Source organism: Nannobrachium achirus (assembly GCF_963921795.1).
Source record: "Nannobrachium achirus genome assembly, chromosome: 21".
Lineage (NCBI taxonomy): Eukaryota > Metazoa > Chordata > Actinopteri > Myctophiformes > Myctophidae > Nannobrachium > Nannobrachium achirus.
In genome coordinates this window covers 26015368-26031070 of record NC_137828.1, presented here as the reverse complement: position 1 = coordinate 26031070, position 15703 = coordinate 26015368, and the positions used below count along the sequence as shown (strand labels likewise).

The following is a 15703-nucleotide window of genomic DNA, read 5'->3' as shown; positions in this document are numbered from 1 at the left end:
TTTCACATGGGCCTGTTCTAGCGCCACCAGGAGGCCAATTTGTGCAAAACTACCTTTTGGCAAATGCACCTACAGATTTTGTCCAAAAATCACGCACATCGGTAGACAGTATCTCTACAGTCATGTGATCGACATGGATCTGTCTGATTGTCCATATTCCATCCTGATTGGCTGAGATTGGCTTTCAAAGTTTGTAAGATTGGTCCATTTTGGACAAAATGCCTCAAATCACAAACGCAGAGTGCAATTAACATGAAATCGCGCACACACGTTCCCACTAGGCCGAGGAAGAAATGCCACTTCAAACTTTTGAAATCAGCCTCATGGTGGCGCAATAACAGGCCAATTCGTGGTTTTACCTATAACTCCACCAATCAGTTTCAAACTTTGTAAGCGCACTGCCAATAGGCCAAGGAAAAACTCTTTCCTTGCATTTTTCACCTCAGCCTTTTATAGCGCCACCAGGAGGCCAACTTATGTAAGACACATTTTTGGATATTACTCCTTCAGATTTTACCCAAAATTAACACAAATCAGTACACAGTATCTCTACAGTCATATGATCAAGACGGATCTGTCCCATATTAAATATTCCATCCTGATTGGCTAAGATTGGCCTCCAAACTTTGCAGGATTGATCCGTTTCGAACAAAATGCCTCTAATCAAACACAGCGTGCAATTGTAATGAAATTGTGCACGCACATTCGCAAAAGGAAGAAATGACACTACAAAATGTCAGCCTCATGGTGGCGCCATGAAAGTTCTAAGATTGGTGAAGAACACATGCCACCCTTTTTACATTGGCATATTATAGCACCACCAGGACGCGTGGCCTGGTGGAGACATGTGCTCGGAAGAGCACTTCCTCTAGTTATTTTTTGTATTTTTTTCCTGTATAGTAAAGTTAATGGGACACAAACACGAATCATTTTCTTTATGAGGTTTCCCCCGGGAGTTGAACTTCAACCTTTTAGTACATATTATTACACACCTTTAGAAACACATTGGTGAAGAAATTTCTCGGTAACGATTTACTTCGCAGATTTTCTTATGTTGCCCTTACTATAACTATATCAGATTATAATCTGTAAACTGGATAGTCCAGTTTACAGATATAGCCTTATTACCTGCGCCAGCAGAGCGTGCAAGTAGGGTGATGATAGCTGTGGGTATGTACTGTATGTGGGTATGTGGGTTTGAAATTGTGACGACAATAGTTGGGGTCGCACAGCTCGCACTACTCGACATAGTGCAGTCTAGTTGAAAGTGACGCTAGAGCACAGCCCTGATGCGGACCAGTGAGCCTCATATAGTAGGAAGTGTAAAATAAATGAAAAAAGGTTTTCACGACAAAAGCGTGTCAAATTGCCAATGTTTGAGTCCATTGGTGTTTTGATTAGTACACTGACATTGTCAATTTTTAGGCTTTTGCTACATAACACCTTGGACACTAGCTCCACAAACTCCTTAGTGACGGTCAAAGATGCGCATCAGCACATTAATTAATGGTGCCGTGTAAAGCCATCAATTGCACTATGCTGTGCCAGATGGAGTACAATGAAACGCAAAACAAGGGCAAACTGCAAACTTATGGGTGTTTGCACCTGCATATCAAAAACCTCTTATCTCCATATTCTACCTTTGTGGTTTTTTTTTTGTAAATTAATACCCTACTACAGCATCACACAAAGCGTCAAAAGTAGCAGTTCCACAAGCTCGAAACGCAGCTCGAAGCGCGGCGTGAAAAGCGACAATTTTTGATCTTGTAGATCTGCTACTTTTGCTATTTGTGCACTTCAATCCTGAAAAAGTAACAGTTTGGAACATGACACGATAGACATTAGCATTAGCACAATATTTATTTGCGAATTGGCCCTTAAGACAGAGCAGATGGGCACGATTAACTTGCACTTCCTGGTGCTATTAGTGGTGCGCGATCCATCGCTTGTGAATTCACCACCCCTGAGGATTCTACTGTGTAGCTGTTGCAGAAGTCCCACGGTTTTACTGCTCACTTTGCTGCTGCTTTTGGTCGTGTCCCCAAGAGGAGTAGTTTGGAAAAGGCTGTGGGAATTACTAAGGACTGTTGAGTAGGCCTGTCACAATTATTACATAATTGTCTAATCACAATTATTTGACATAATCACAATTATTTTGTCATAATCGTAATAATCGTTTACATGTTGAAAATGTTCCTATATTTTCAAACATTTAAAAAAAAAATGTGGAAATAGCAGATCTACAAGCTCACAACACGTCGCAATTGTTGTGAGCTTATAGATCAGCTATTTCCACTATAAATGTTATTTTTTAAGTACAAAGTTGTTAACCTGACTTTCGCCAGAGGGTGACAGCATTGCGTTGATGCTTACCATCTGGGCTCGCTCCGGCAGAACCGATGTAAGGGGCGGGCCATTTTTTCAAATTCTATAGCAGGTGATTGGATATGGCCGTCTCTCTGTCACAGTCTGGGAGTGCCAACTCCAACCACTCATATTGGCCTGTCTGCATGACGTTGCACCCAGAATCTGCCTCCTGGGTTTCCACGTGGTCTGCAATCAGACTCTATTGGCTCAGAGCCGCTCAGAGCCCGCCCATAGCTGCCGCTGATTGGTCCAGCCCGGGACTTTACGAGTGTTATCAACTCTGCCGGACCGAGCCCAGATGGTAAAGCAATGCAACGCAATGCTGCCACCATCTGGCGAAAGTCAGGTTACAAAGTTGTCAAATAAGTCAGTAAATTCTTTGTATATTTAGGTTATGTGTCATATCTGCCGTGCGCAACTTCAAAGCCGACAAGCCAAACAGGAATGTTATTGTCAACGACAAAAACACAATTAAATCGTTAATCGCAATTATTTGAGTGACAATTAATCGTCATGTAAAATGTCATAATCGTGACAGCCCTACTGTTGAGTAGTTGGAGGCCATTGTTGTGTTAAAGTGAACACATTTAGTTTTATTGTGTAACTTTTGAGAAAGAACAGCGTGCAGAACCAACGCAGGATGTATGTAGGATAATAGTACAGCATGTAGGCAGACTTTTACCATGACACTTGCTACTAGCTAACTTTCTAGGCTCCTTTTGTAAATGAAACAATAAGGTAATTATGTTTTTGTTTTATTTACTTTTGGAAGTCATCAAATCTCTCTCCTAAAATGTAATCATCTCCATTTTCATTTGACAGCCTGACTTTTGACAACTGTTGTTTCCGCAATGTATCTATCGCTTTTCGTGATATGTCTGTGTGTCTGTCTGTCTGTGTCTGTCTGCGTCTTGTTTTGTCTGTCTGCCTATTTGTGTGTGTGTGTGTGTGTGTGTGTGTGTGTGTGTGTGTGTGTGTGTGTGTGTGTGTGTGTGCGTGCACGTCTCACTCTGTGCAGGTATGGAAGGGCCCATGTCTCACAGGCCTCCCCTTGGCCCCCCGTCTGCGGCACGTTTCCATCGCCGACGCACCTCTGGCACGCGGGATGAACGCTACAGATCAGGTACCAAAACTGCATTATCGGGGTGTCCAGCTTTGGGCTGTCACGATTAGGGATGGGACGACAGTTGTTATTATCGTTTATCGTCATAAAAAACACTTTTCATTTCGTGGAGATCTACATTTATTGTGAAATCATCCTCCGGCGTGCACTGGGATCAATTCACCTTTTATTTGCTGAGCTGAATATCGGCTACCGCTTAAACTAGGACCTGGAAATAATGCACTTAATACAGTCACTTCACTCTCTACCAAACTATTTTTAATCGGATGGCAACCTTGCCCCCCCATTGCCTCCCCCCCCCCCATTAAAAAACATCTACTTTTGGGGTTGTCTGCCACGATGTCCTTTTAACGTGGGCGGGTGTGTGTCCATTGTGCACGATGGACACACGGATCGCACACACTCTGCGATCATGCCGTGATCAGCTCTAGAAAATGAGTACAAGTACAAAAGTATTGGTATCAAAATGTACTTAAAGTACCAAAAGTAAAAGCACTCTTTGTGCAGAATGTTCCATTTAGTTTTCAAATGTATGGAAAAAAAAAGAATCTACAAGCGCACAATGCAACGCATTGTGAGCTTTAGATCGTCTGTTTTCAAATGGTCGTAATCGACACCGAGCTGAAGTGGTTAATGTATGTTTTGTAATAATAATCAAAATCTACAATGTAACTAGTAAGTCAAGTTTTCAAATAATCGTCGTGGAGTAAAAGTGCAATATTTGGATTTGAGATGTAGTGGAGTGGAAGTAAAATAATCGGAAATTGGAACTATTCCTCCCTCATTTTTGATCTCCCTCGTTTCACCTGCTCTTACTCCCTCTCTCTCTCTCTCTCTCGGTCTCTCTCCCTTTCTATGTTTATACAGACGTGCACACGGAGGCGGTGCAGGCGGTGTTGGCGCGCCACGTGGAGAGGAAGGTAGCCGTGCCCATGCCCTCCAAGAGACGCTCGCTGGTGGTGCAGACCTCCATGGATGCGTACACGCCTCCAGGTGAGTCGCACGCACGCACGCACACAGACACACAGACACACACACACACACACAGATACATATTGTCTCTGTTGGGTGTCCAAAACTTTAACTTTGCTGGATTCAAATTCTGCAAAAGTAGCAGATCTACAAGCTCGAAACGTGTAGCTTTGTGGCCGCGTTTTGACCTTTTGGGCCGTCCTTCCCCAATGTTTTGCTTAGCAAACAACACATGACAACCATAGCTTAGCGTGCAATTCTATGAATTAGTCCCCCCAGGAATCCACAGAGAAAAAGTCTTGATTCCACGGAGAACAATCCTGATTCTGCGGACATTAAAAAACAACCTAAAATTACCAGTTATCAAGCTAAAAATTATGTAGTTCTAATAATCAAGTAAAACCCTTCATGAAATAGCTACAATTAATTGTAATTAGTGGTTAGAATAATGGAATAATAATTTTTGAGAATAAAAATCTAATATTAAATCTATTATCTTTTTAAATTGTTATTGTTTTTAATAATTACTTTCTGTTGCAAAGACTATATTGTCATGCAAAAACTGCCCATAGTAACCACATTTTAGAGGATAGCCTACCTACTACCTAGTATGGGTGTAATATTTATTTATTCTCTTCTGCATTAGCATTGTTATTGCCAGGACCATAGAGGCATAGAGAGGAACAATAGTTCAGGACACAGTTTCCGTCAGTAACGAATGTGGGACCATCCAGCATCAGTGCTAGGCTCTGTATGAGGTGGCCACTGGCCAGACCATGTACAAATCGTTTTATAATAGTAGTAATAACTACTCCAGCCGTTCTGCTGCCACTCGCGACTGCTATTCCGCGGATGTCAGAAAAGTCCGCGAATGGCAGAGAAATCCGCGGGTGGTCGCGAATTCTGCGATAAATTCTGTGATCGCGGAATCGCGGATTCCTGGGGGGACTAATGAATGGTTTAGTTGATAAGCCGCCCTTTAAAGAATATAACACTACAAATAAAATGGAGTGAAAGAGTTGGTGATCAGATTCTCCCGAGGAGATTCCTAGAGTCCAGTTTTTATGTAATTTACATTTCAAACTGCATAACGGCAAATAATATTACTTTCTATTCAACAACAGTTCTAGTCAAGAAAGTGCTAGTCAAGAAAGGCAGGCAGAGACATATGCACGCACACACGCACACATACCGGTACACACACGCACGCACGCACGCACTTATGCACGCACACACACACACACACACACAGTGGTTATTTCAATTGAATTCCATCTTACTAAGCCCAAAATACCGACCCCACAAAGCCTTCCCGGTGCCCTGAGAGGATTACGTTGTAATGCTCATGTCTGCTCCTCTCAGCCCTCTATAGATGCTGACCGTGGCACACTAATTTCACCCCAAAAAACGCTCAAAAAAGCCCAACAACCCACAAACACACACAGAAATCCTCAGGCATCAGCAGCATATTAGCAATAGCTCCAGAGAAAGCCACACAAATGGTAAGAGAGTCAACATCGCACACATGCACGCACGCGTGCACGTGCGCAGGCACGCACGCAGGCACGCACGCAGGCACGCACGCACGCACGCACACACTCACACACACACACACACACACACACACACACACACACACACACACACACACACACACACACAATGAGGTAGTGGACCTTTGACACAAACTGCATTAGGGGGATGAGAAGTTTAAAAAGTCCAAAGCGATTATAAGCAATTAAGTATAATAATACTACAGTGACAACGCTCACTGTAGTCTGTAGAAAGAACGTCATTCGTTTTAGGTCCATTGACGGGCGTGCTGTGGACTTTTTTTTTTGCTAGAGGAGCGCTACGTCGCACGCACGTGCACGCGATAGTGAGCGATCGCTGACTGAAATAACCTTTTTAATATGTACCAGAAGGCCAGTTTATTAACCCAAAAATATGCTGAAAATGATATTTATTTGGCCACGGACCCCCATTTCAAAATATCTAGTTCCAGGGACCACCCAGAAGCAAAATTTGAGTTACAAATGTTCCCTTTGAAAATACATATATTCAAAGATTTGCACACGTTTTCACAACTTTTTCAAAAATAGCAGATCTACAAGCTCGAGCTTGTATATCTGCTATTTTTCACTGGTTAAAGCATTCAATAATTCTAGGCCTAAATGGGTTAATGTTCACACAAGCTGTAATTAGAGCTCAGTTCCTCTTGCGCGAATCGACTGACAATAATTAACACGCGGCGGAGACATTTGCATGACAGAAATCTGAGCAAAAGATGAAGGAGTTCCCTCCCCTCCAGACAACGAATCCCTCTCTCAGACTGACTCACAACGTGAATGTGGTGCAAATTGGCCCGACGCAATTAACCCCAGGAATTACAGAGACATTTTAGCATGACAGGAATCTGAAATAGAGACGCAGGGAGGTAGGCGATGAATGTGTACGAGAGACAGCAGGGAGGTAGACGATAGAGAAGATGAACAACTGGTAATGACGTGCTGCCGCTGCTGCTTTCAAGACCCAAAAGAGACATTTTATTTCTTCTACCCAAACTAGTGAAAATAGCCAATCTACACGCCTGTAGATCGGCTATTTTATTTTTCACTACTTAGGTTATCAGCCTGCAAAAAAAGAAAAAAAGAAAAAAATATATATTATACTCAAGTAAATTTAATCAAGTTTATTGACCACTGAAAATAGATGATCTACAAGCTGCTATTTTCAAAGACTTTTATACATTTGAAAACTTAAATGGGACATTCTGCATAATTAGTACTTTTTACTTGTAAATGTTGAATTCCGGACTTTCACTCATAAGGGTGCCCTCACACCAAAATACCTAAAGTGGAATCCGCCAATGCATTTCAATGAGAATGGAGCGTTTTTTTGCAGAAATCCTCTACTGGCAAAAAACGCTCCATTCTCATTGAAATGCATTGGCGGATTCCACTATTATTATTTTGGTGTGAGGGCACACTAAGGCTGCGGTCACACCAAAGTATGAAAGTGAATTCCCCATTCCGCCAATGCATTTCAATGAGAATGGAGCAGCTTTTTGCAGAAATCCTCTACTGGCATGAAACCGCTCCACTCCCATTGAAATGCATCGGCCGAATGGGGATTCCACTCCTTTTTATTCTTTTCGTACTTTGTAAATATGGTTAAACTGCTGTCCTGCCTCCGGGCGACTGATAATAAAGGTATCTATCCATCCCTCCACCAGGCCTGTCTCCTTACTGATAATAAAGGTATCTATCCATCCCTCCACCAGGCCTGTCTCCTTACTGATAATAAAGGTATCTATCCATCCCTCCACCAGGCCTGATAATAAAGGTATCTATCCATCCCTCCACCAGGCCTGTCTCCCCTGTGCTGATAATAACTGATAATAAAGGTATCTATCCATCCCTCCACCAGGCCTGATAATAAGACTGATAATAAAGGTATCCATCCATCCCTCCACCAGGCCTGATAATAAGACTGATAATAAAGGTATCTATCCATCCCTCCACCAGGCCTGATAATAAAGGTATCTATCCATCCCTCCACCAGGCCTGATAATAAAGGTATCTATCCATCCCTCCACCAGGCCTGTCTCCCCTGTGCTGATAATAACTGATAATAAAGGTATCTATCCATCCCTCCACCAGGCCTGTCTCCCCTGTGCTCCGACACTTCGTCGGGGGGCTCCGACGAGGAGGAGGAAGGGGCGGGGCCCGGCGGCTGCACCGACGACGACATGTCGGTGCTGGCGGAGCACTGGCTGAGCCGCGGCGCCGCGCACCACCACCACCACCATGGCCACGCCTCCCTGGGCCCCGCCCACCTGGGCTCCACCTCCTCGTCCTCCTCGTCCACGCAGAGCGGCGGCAGCGGCAACGCGGGCCGCCTGGCCGACAGCCTGGCGCACGCCCACATATCCTCCTCCTCCTCCTCGCAGCAGTACGCCGCCTCGCACCCGGCCGGGCCGCCGCACCCGCACGCCGGGCACCACCTGTCGCAGCACTTTCACCTCAGCCAGTCGCACCACCACCACCCGCCGCCCCACCACAGCCTCCTGTCGCAGTCCCACCACGGTAAGGACCGGGAGGAGGACGCAGGGGTTGTTGTTGTTAACATAACACTGATGGCTGCCCGAGGTTTGTTTTCATGGTTGCCCCCGACGGGCAAAGTAGCATTTGAATCGGGAAACATGGGGGGCACGGTGGCGCAGTGGTTAGCGCTTCGCCTCACAGCTAGAAGGTCCTGGGTTCGATTCCCGCCGGGGGACGCTGTGGGCACTGGGGGCGTGTTCCTCCCTCCGCGTCATCAGTGCCCATACCCTAGGTGGGGTTGGCGATAGGGCTTTTCTGTGTGGAGTTTGCATGTTCTCCCCGTGTCTCCTAGGGTAGATGCCCTCACAAAAACATGCAGTAGTCCTGGTTTCTATACTACCTCCCCCTAGCCAGCCAGGTGCTCCCCAATTCCCCTGGCGCGGCAGGGGGAGAGCGGAAACCAGGACTACAGGTTAGGTAGTTGGCACTGGGTGAGAAAATGGGTTGCAAAACCGTGGGATAAAAATATTAAGAGAAAATGAATCGGGAAACAAGCGTCTTCATAGGAGTGGGTGATATGGTGATAAATATCGTTGAGACGATGCAATGTCCCCATGATATGCCTTTTCAGAGATATCGTATATATAGTGATACAGTGAGGGAGCCTTATACAAAGTCCTGTTGAATTGTTCATACAGAGATTCATTGCAGAATTCATTTAAATCTGCATTTTGGTCTAAATCAGTACTGCTCAAACTTTACAATGTCAAGGTTCCCCATGACAGTATACAAATGAAACATTTGGTTTCATTTGTATACTGTCAGAGTTATATACTGTACTTGTAAGGGTCAATTTAGACCTCCCAAAAGGATATTTTTCTTTTAGTTGTTTTTACCTTGTAGGTGGTTGTACTGTTTTAGACCATTTAGACCTGGTGCTACCTGTACATTGTTTTACCTTTAAGGCCGGGAGCGACCTGCGTGTCACATTAGTATTTGCCTACATATGTGTCCCAATCTCACTGAGAGCCAGTCATCTCGGAAAGTACAGCTTTAGACAGGGACTGAAAATACCCTTTTTTTTCACTAAAATGTGATAAAGCCACTAAAGCATTTCATAAATTTCAGGCTACATTTCACTTAAACGCCAGAGCTTAACTCTGCATGTAAATAAGACTTTTTTTTAATTAATGTGAGAGATCGTCAGGTCATTTGCAGGTTAGACATTTATTTAGAACTTGAATATCTCAGAAGTAGTATTTTAGCATGGCATCATTCTATAAGCCATATCTTCAACACTGTTGGGTCAATCTCCACAACCAATATATCATTTTGTAGCTATGATCCCCAGCTTTCAAATGAAATGAAAAAATGAAAATGAATAAAAATCCAATGACTGGCTCCCAGCCAAATTGGGACACATATATAGCAGGGGTCAGCAACCTTTTTGAAATTAAGTGCCATGTTTTTATTTTCTCGAGTGTCAGTGTGCCATGTCAACATAAATTTTAACGACAAATATTTTGACATATTTTGACTGGCAGAACATAACAATCATTAGACCCAGAGCAATAATCCACCTATCTCCCCGACTCCCTCCCCAGTCAGAGTTCAGAGTTTTAATGAATGTAGAAGTATGTGCAAGATGTAATTTGCTATAAAATAGCTAACTTCATTTAATTGACCACGTTTAAGAAACAAATAATGACAAATATTTTAACATATTTTGATTGGCAGGACATTGTTATAACGATCATTAGACACAGAGCAATAATCCACCTATCTCCCCGACTCCCTCCCCAGTCAGAGTTCAGAGTTTTAATGAATGTAGAATTGTGTGCAAGATGTAATTTGCGATAAATGATCTTAACTTCATTTAATTGACCACGTTTAAAAAAAGATTTGTTTTTAAAATAAAATAATCCTCTCTCTCACACTTCTGCCAGTGTGCCGGTGATCACCCTCCCCTGTGCCAATGTTGGCACTCGTGCCTAAGGTTGCCTACCCCTGATATATAGCAACATAATTTATTTTACATTTTGGGAATTCAAATTTTAAGATTTTCAGAAACCTTAGGTTAGGTTTTAGATGGCTTTTTTTGGAGCTGTGTGGAACACAAGCTCCCTATACGTGGCCGTGTGTGTGGGTCTGTCTGTCTGTCTGTCTGTCTCCGTCCGTGTCTGTATGTAGCCTAAACTTCGGCGCGTAACTAGTGCCGCACCATTTACGCCACTCGCGCAATATATACATCAAAATGTGCGGCTCGGCCGGGAATGGTGTGCTATTACCTTTCGTTCCGATCCGCCTTACCATGCCGACGTAATCGGCAAAAAACGACGCTTAATTGTCCCCATTGACTTATAATGGGACAATGCAAGAAATCACTTTCAAGTATTTTTCTCTCGTAAACCATAGGAGCTACAGTTTCAAACCTCGGAGAGGAGATTCATAATGATTTTAAGAATGAATCGAAAAATAATTACATCACTCGGCCTCATGGTGGCGCTATAACGGCCCACTTTACGTTTTGCCCCGTAACTCTTGAACCGTAGATCGGAAAATTAAAATTCTTTTTTCCCTGGATTCCTTGGGTCATCTCCCCATATAGGCCACGCCCATTTGCGCCAGGATAGATTTTCCGCCATCTTGAATTTTCTCCAAAACACACTTTTGGCTCCTTTTCCTACATATTTTCTTCAAATGTCACAAAAATCGGTACACATGATCTATGAGGTGGGTAAACCACCGCTTCTCTCCAGTTCTCTGGTGTAGCCTGAGTACCCTGGGTGACCAGAGAGGTGCTGTTGAGTCTAGCCTGCCCTGAGCATCAACTGCAATACACACACACACACACACACACACACACACACGCACACACACACACACACACACACACACACACACAGCTCCACTTCGAACAGAGGTTCGATTTTTTTAGAATCGGCCTTAGGTCGAAATGGGTTAAGTAACTTGAAAAATAACCATGAAAACCAACATGAAAAAGAATCGCTCTGAGATCGTGTATCGTGATGCCGCTTGGACAAATATTGTGATATTGTATTTTTCCATATCGCCCACCCCTACGTCTTCATTGAATATTGCTGGTTATTCATGAAGGACAAAATAATGCTACCTTTTTACAAGTAGCAGTTGAGTTCATTCATATTTTCAAAGTGACTGTTGCCACTCAGCAGTTATTGATTGGATTTAACATTTACTTTTCAGTCAAGTGGGCATGACCTTTGGGCAAGTACAACTTGACCCGTACTTGCCCAGCAGGCAAGTGCCTCTGAGAGCCTATAGCAGGGTTCCCCAATTAGTTTTCCACAAGGGCCGAATTATGTCTAGGGTACCAAGCCGAGGGCCACAACATTGCAGGGGGTGACGGTGGCGTTCCCTCTACTCCAGCGACAGTTCAAATATCGTCACTGTCGGGCAGATTCCCAGTTTCAAATGTGTACGTTTTTTGGTAAAGCAAAGCACTGCTTCATCATACAAGACCATTGCACAAAAGTGACAAAACTAGTGAAAACAGCCGATCTACAAGCACACAACGCCTCGCGATGCGAGGCGTTGTGTGCTTGTAGATCGGCTGTTTTCACTAGTTTAGTAAATTGTTTAGACGATAGATACAAAACAAACGGTTTTGCACATACAAGGTTTCCACCCGACAACGACGATATACTAGTGTTGTTGCTGCTCTTATACCACCATTATTACTGTGGTTGGTGGGGGCCAGACAGTAGCCTCCCGCGGGCCACCTATTGGGGAACCCTGGCCTATAGTGTCAACACCTGTGATGATGATGACGACGAGTGTTTCTTGCTATACTGCTTCACGTGTGTTCTTTCTTTCTTTCTTTCTTTCTTTCTTTCTTTCTTTCTTTCTTTCTTTCTTTCTTGTATCTGAAAGATTTGCACTCAAAATATCGATCCAAACCAAAGTGGGGTGTTACTCACCAAAATGGGGATCGGCATCAGCCCCAAAAACGTGGCATCGGCCGGGCTCTATATTAAACGTGTATGTGGGCCACCTTGGTGGCGCTGCCAGGGGTCATAGACGTAGGCATGGCAACGCAAGTTTGAATTCAGCACACACAGTCCGCCTGTGTTGACGGGATGTGTCCTCCCTGCACTCTCTGATGTCCTGACTCAATACAGCTCTCATCTTTTTCATGCCAAGGCCAGGGGCATAGTTCCGCCAATTTAAAACGAATCCAATACGGAACTAAAACTTCCTATGTTTGGCCGCTAGTTGCGCTGTTTTCCCCCCGCGAGGTACCAAAAATAATTTGTCTACATTGGACCCCATTCGTTTTCCCCTTTGATTTTCTAACCTTAATAAACATCGTCATAAATACTTTATGGTTCCTGTCGCTAGTGGAAAAACTCCCTTTCAATCACCATGATATGCGTTTTGTGCAAATATGGTCCCATTTATGTTAAACTTGATGATGGTCAAGGCCCCCACCCACATTAACACTTTTAGTGCCAGGAATATATTTCATTAGTTATATACCTTCTGCTGCCATTGACTGCGCTCACGGAAGCCACGATCGTGTCCATGTTGTGGTAATTCACTATGTTGTCATATCGCTCAGGATGTTTTCTTTCATACGGAAAAGAAAAATTGTTAACGCGGCTGTCCGTCGCTTAGATTTGGGCCGGTGAAGAAAAAAAAAGATTCCGAGATAAAGCTGTTTTAGTGCAGAGCAAAGCATGGAAGCCAACGGAGATTACTTCCTTCCTGATGACGTCATCACCCAGAGGATCACGGGAGATTGGGTTTTCTTTCACCTGCGGGTCCCATTGACCAAACCATATCAACAATTTGTTCGGGGAAAAGCACACCACGGCTGGGTTTGAAATGTTCGGGAATTTAATGTTATGTGTTAATACAGGGGTCTTCAACGTTTTCAGGCCGGGGACCCCCAAACTGATGGGGAGATGGAGCAGGGACCCCCTACCACCTCGTAGGGTGGGGGGGTCGGGGCTACAACATATTTTTTATTTTAAACATGTACAAGTTACAGCGAGCAGGGTGGGCCGTACCACTACCATTTCTAAACATACTACTTATTAACTGAGAACCAATGTCAATAATATCAACTATCTGTCAATTGAATAGTAATCATGTATTCAAGCTATTAAAAATGGATAGAATCATGATTTATTTTTTAACATAAATGTGAAAAAAAAAAAAAAAGGGGTTTTTTTTTTCACGGACCCCCTGTTGAAGACCCCTGTGTTAATAGGTATTGTGTCGCAGACCCCCATCTGAAAATATGTTGTGCCCCGGGGGTCCCCACTCTGGGAAGCACAGACAGAATGTATGAGAAGAATAACCCTACTATGTGCCTGCAGGTATAGGCCACTTATCTCTGAAGAGGAAGGGTAACCCTACTATGTGCCTGCAGGTATAGGCCACTTATCTCTGAAGAGGAAGGGTAACCCTACTATGTGCCTGCAGGTATAGGCCACTTATCTCTGAAGAGGAAGGGTAACCCTACTATGTGCCTGCAGGTATAGGCCACTTATCTCTGAAGAGGAAGGGTAACCCTACTATGTGCCTGCAGGTATAGGCCACTTATCTCTGAAGAGGAAGGGTAACCCTATTATGTGCCTGCAGGTATAGGCCACTTATCTCTGAAGAGGAAGGGTAACCCTACTATGTGCCTGCAGGTATAGGCCACTTATCTCTGAAGAGGAAGGGTAACCCTACTATGTGCCTGCAGGTATAGGCCACTTATCTCTGAAGAGGAAGGGTAACCCTACTATGTGCCTGCAGGTATAGGCCACTTATCTCTGAAGAGGAAGGGTAACCCTACTATGTGCCTGCAGGTATAGGCCACTTATCTCTGAAGAGGAAGGGTAACCCTACTATGTGCCTGCAGGTATAGGCCACTTATCTCTGAAGAGGAAGAATAACCCTACTATGTGCCTGCAGGTATAGGCCACTTATCTCTGAAGAGGAAGGGGGCTCTGAGTGTGGCGGAGAACGGAGGGTCCCTGAGGCGCTCCTGTGAGTTTGGCTCCGACATGCTGTGGCCCCCACCGCTGGAGTCTGACGGTAGGGACCACGGTTATCATTGCTTATCTCCACATTCTAACTTTTTGTGTTTTCTTTTTTCTTCGTAAATGAATGCCCTATACCACTAGGGCTGTCACGATTTTGACATTTTACATGACGATTCATTGTCACTCAAATAATTGCGATCAATGATATAATTGTGTTTTTGTCGTTGACAATTCACCCTTCGTTAGCCTTCTGGTTGGTCCCTGGTCCCTGAAGTTGAACAAAACAATCAAAACTAAACAATGTATATGTTACAGTACGTTTGGGTAACTCAGTACGTTCATTGTAAGAGCGCTTGTTTTGTCGTTCACCACACACCAATCACCACCAGATGGCGACGACAGCCATTCACTAGTGAAGGCGCTGACGTCACTCGTTTGCGACTCTCTTTCTTTATTTACTAGCCTAGCTCGGCAGTGTTTAGCCATTAGCTTACTATGAGCTAGGGAGCGCTCCATTGTAGTCACTTGGACAGGGCGTTTATCGTGGGCTTGCCCAGGCCTTACGGCCTGGGCATAAATATAACGATTGCATTCACCACGGCTTCGTAACTCACGCGGCGCTCCGCCGGCCGTGCGGTCCGCTGGCCTTCGCGCCGCTTGCAATGTCGTGGACAATCGAGCGGCTCCGCCTGGAGGACGTTGTTGTGGCGACCGCTTGTTCCGCCCCGTGCCGCACGACGAGTGCTCCGTTTCTCGACCGTACTGTTTCTCTATCAAACCGTGACATATACAATCAAAAGGGAGAAAAGAAATGTGTACATTGCAACTTAGAGACAACTATCTTACAAAACCATGTACTGCGACGCGTTATGATGCTTTTTTCAGCATGTGTAAATGGTAAATGGTGCCTTTATCCAAGGCGCTTTACATTCACCTATTCACACATTCATACGCTGACGGTGGAGGAAACCATGCAAGGCACCAACCTGCTCACCGGGAGCAACTAGGGGTTCAGAGTCTTTCCTCAAGGACACTTCTGAGGGAGCCCGGGATCGAACTGGGAACCCTTAGGGAACCCTCCGAGGAACCCTCCGTGTTCTACGACAGCAACTCTACCCCTGAGCCACTGCCGGCCAAAAATCAGAAAATCAGCCAATACGACGTCATCAATTATCCAA

At 44.4% G+C, this 15703-nt stretch overlaps 1 protein-coding gene across 1 annotated transcript in view; it reads left to right on the top strand.

The window, feature by feature from the left end:
- Positions 1–15703, top strand: part of LOC308306946 (disco-interacting protein 2 homolog C-like) — a gene marked incomplete at both ends in the record, with an annotated part of 131653 nt that overhangs the window by 38882 nt on the left and 77068 nt on the right. Inside the window, 3 exon segments of the mRNA XM_080752002.1 lie at positions 3386–3490; positions 4358–4483; positions 8125–8393. Coding sequence (XP_080608128.1) covers positions 3386–3490; positions 4358–4483; positions 8125–8393 — 500 coding nt within the window.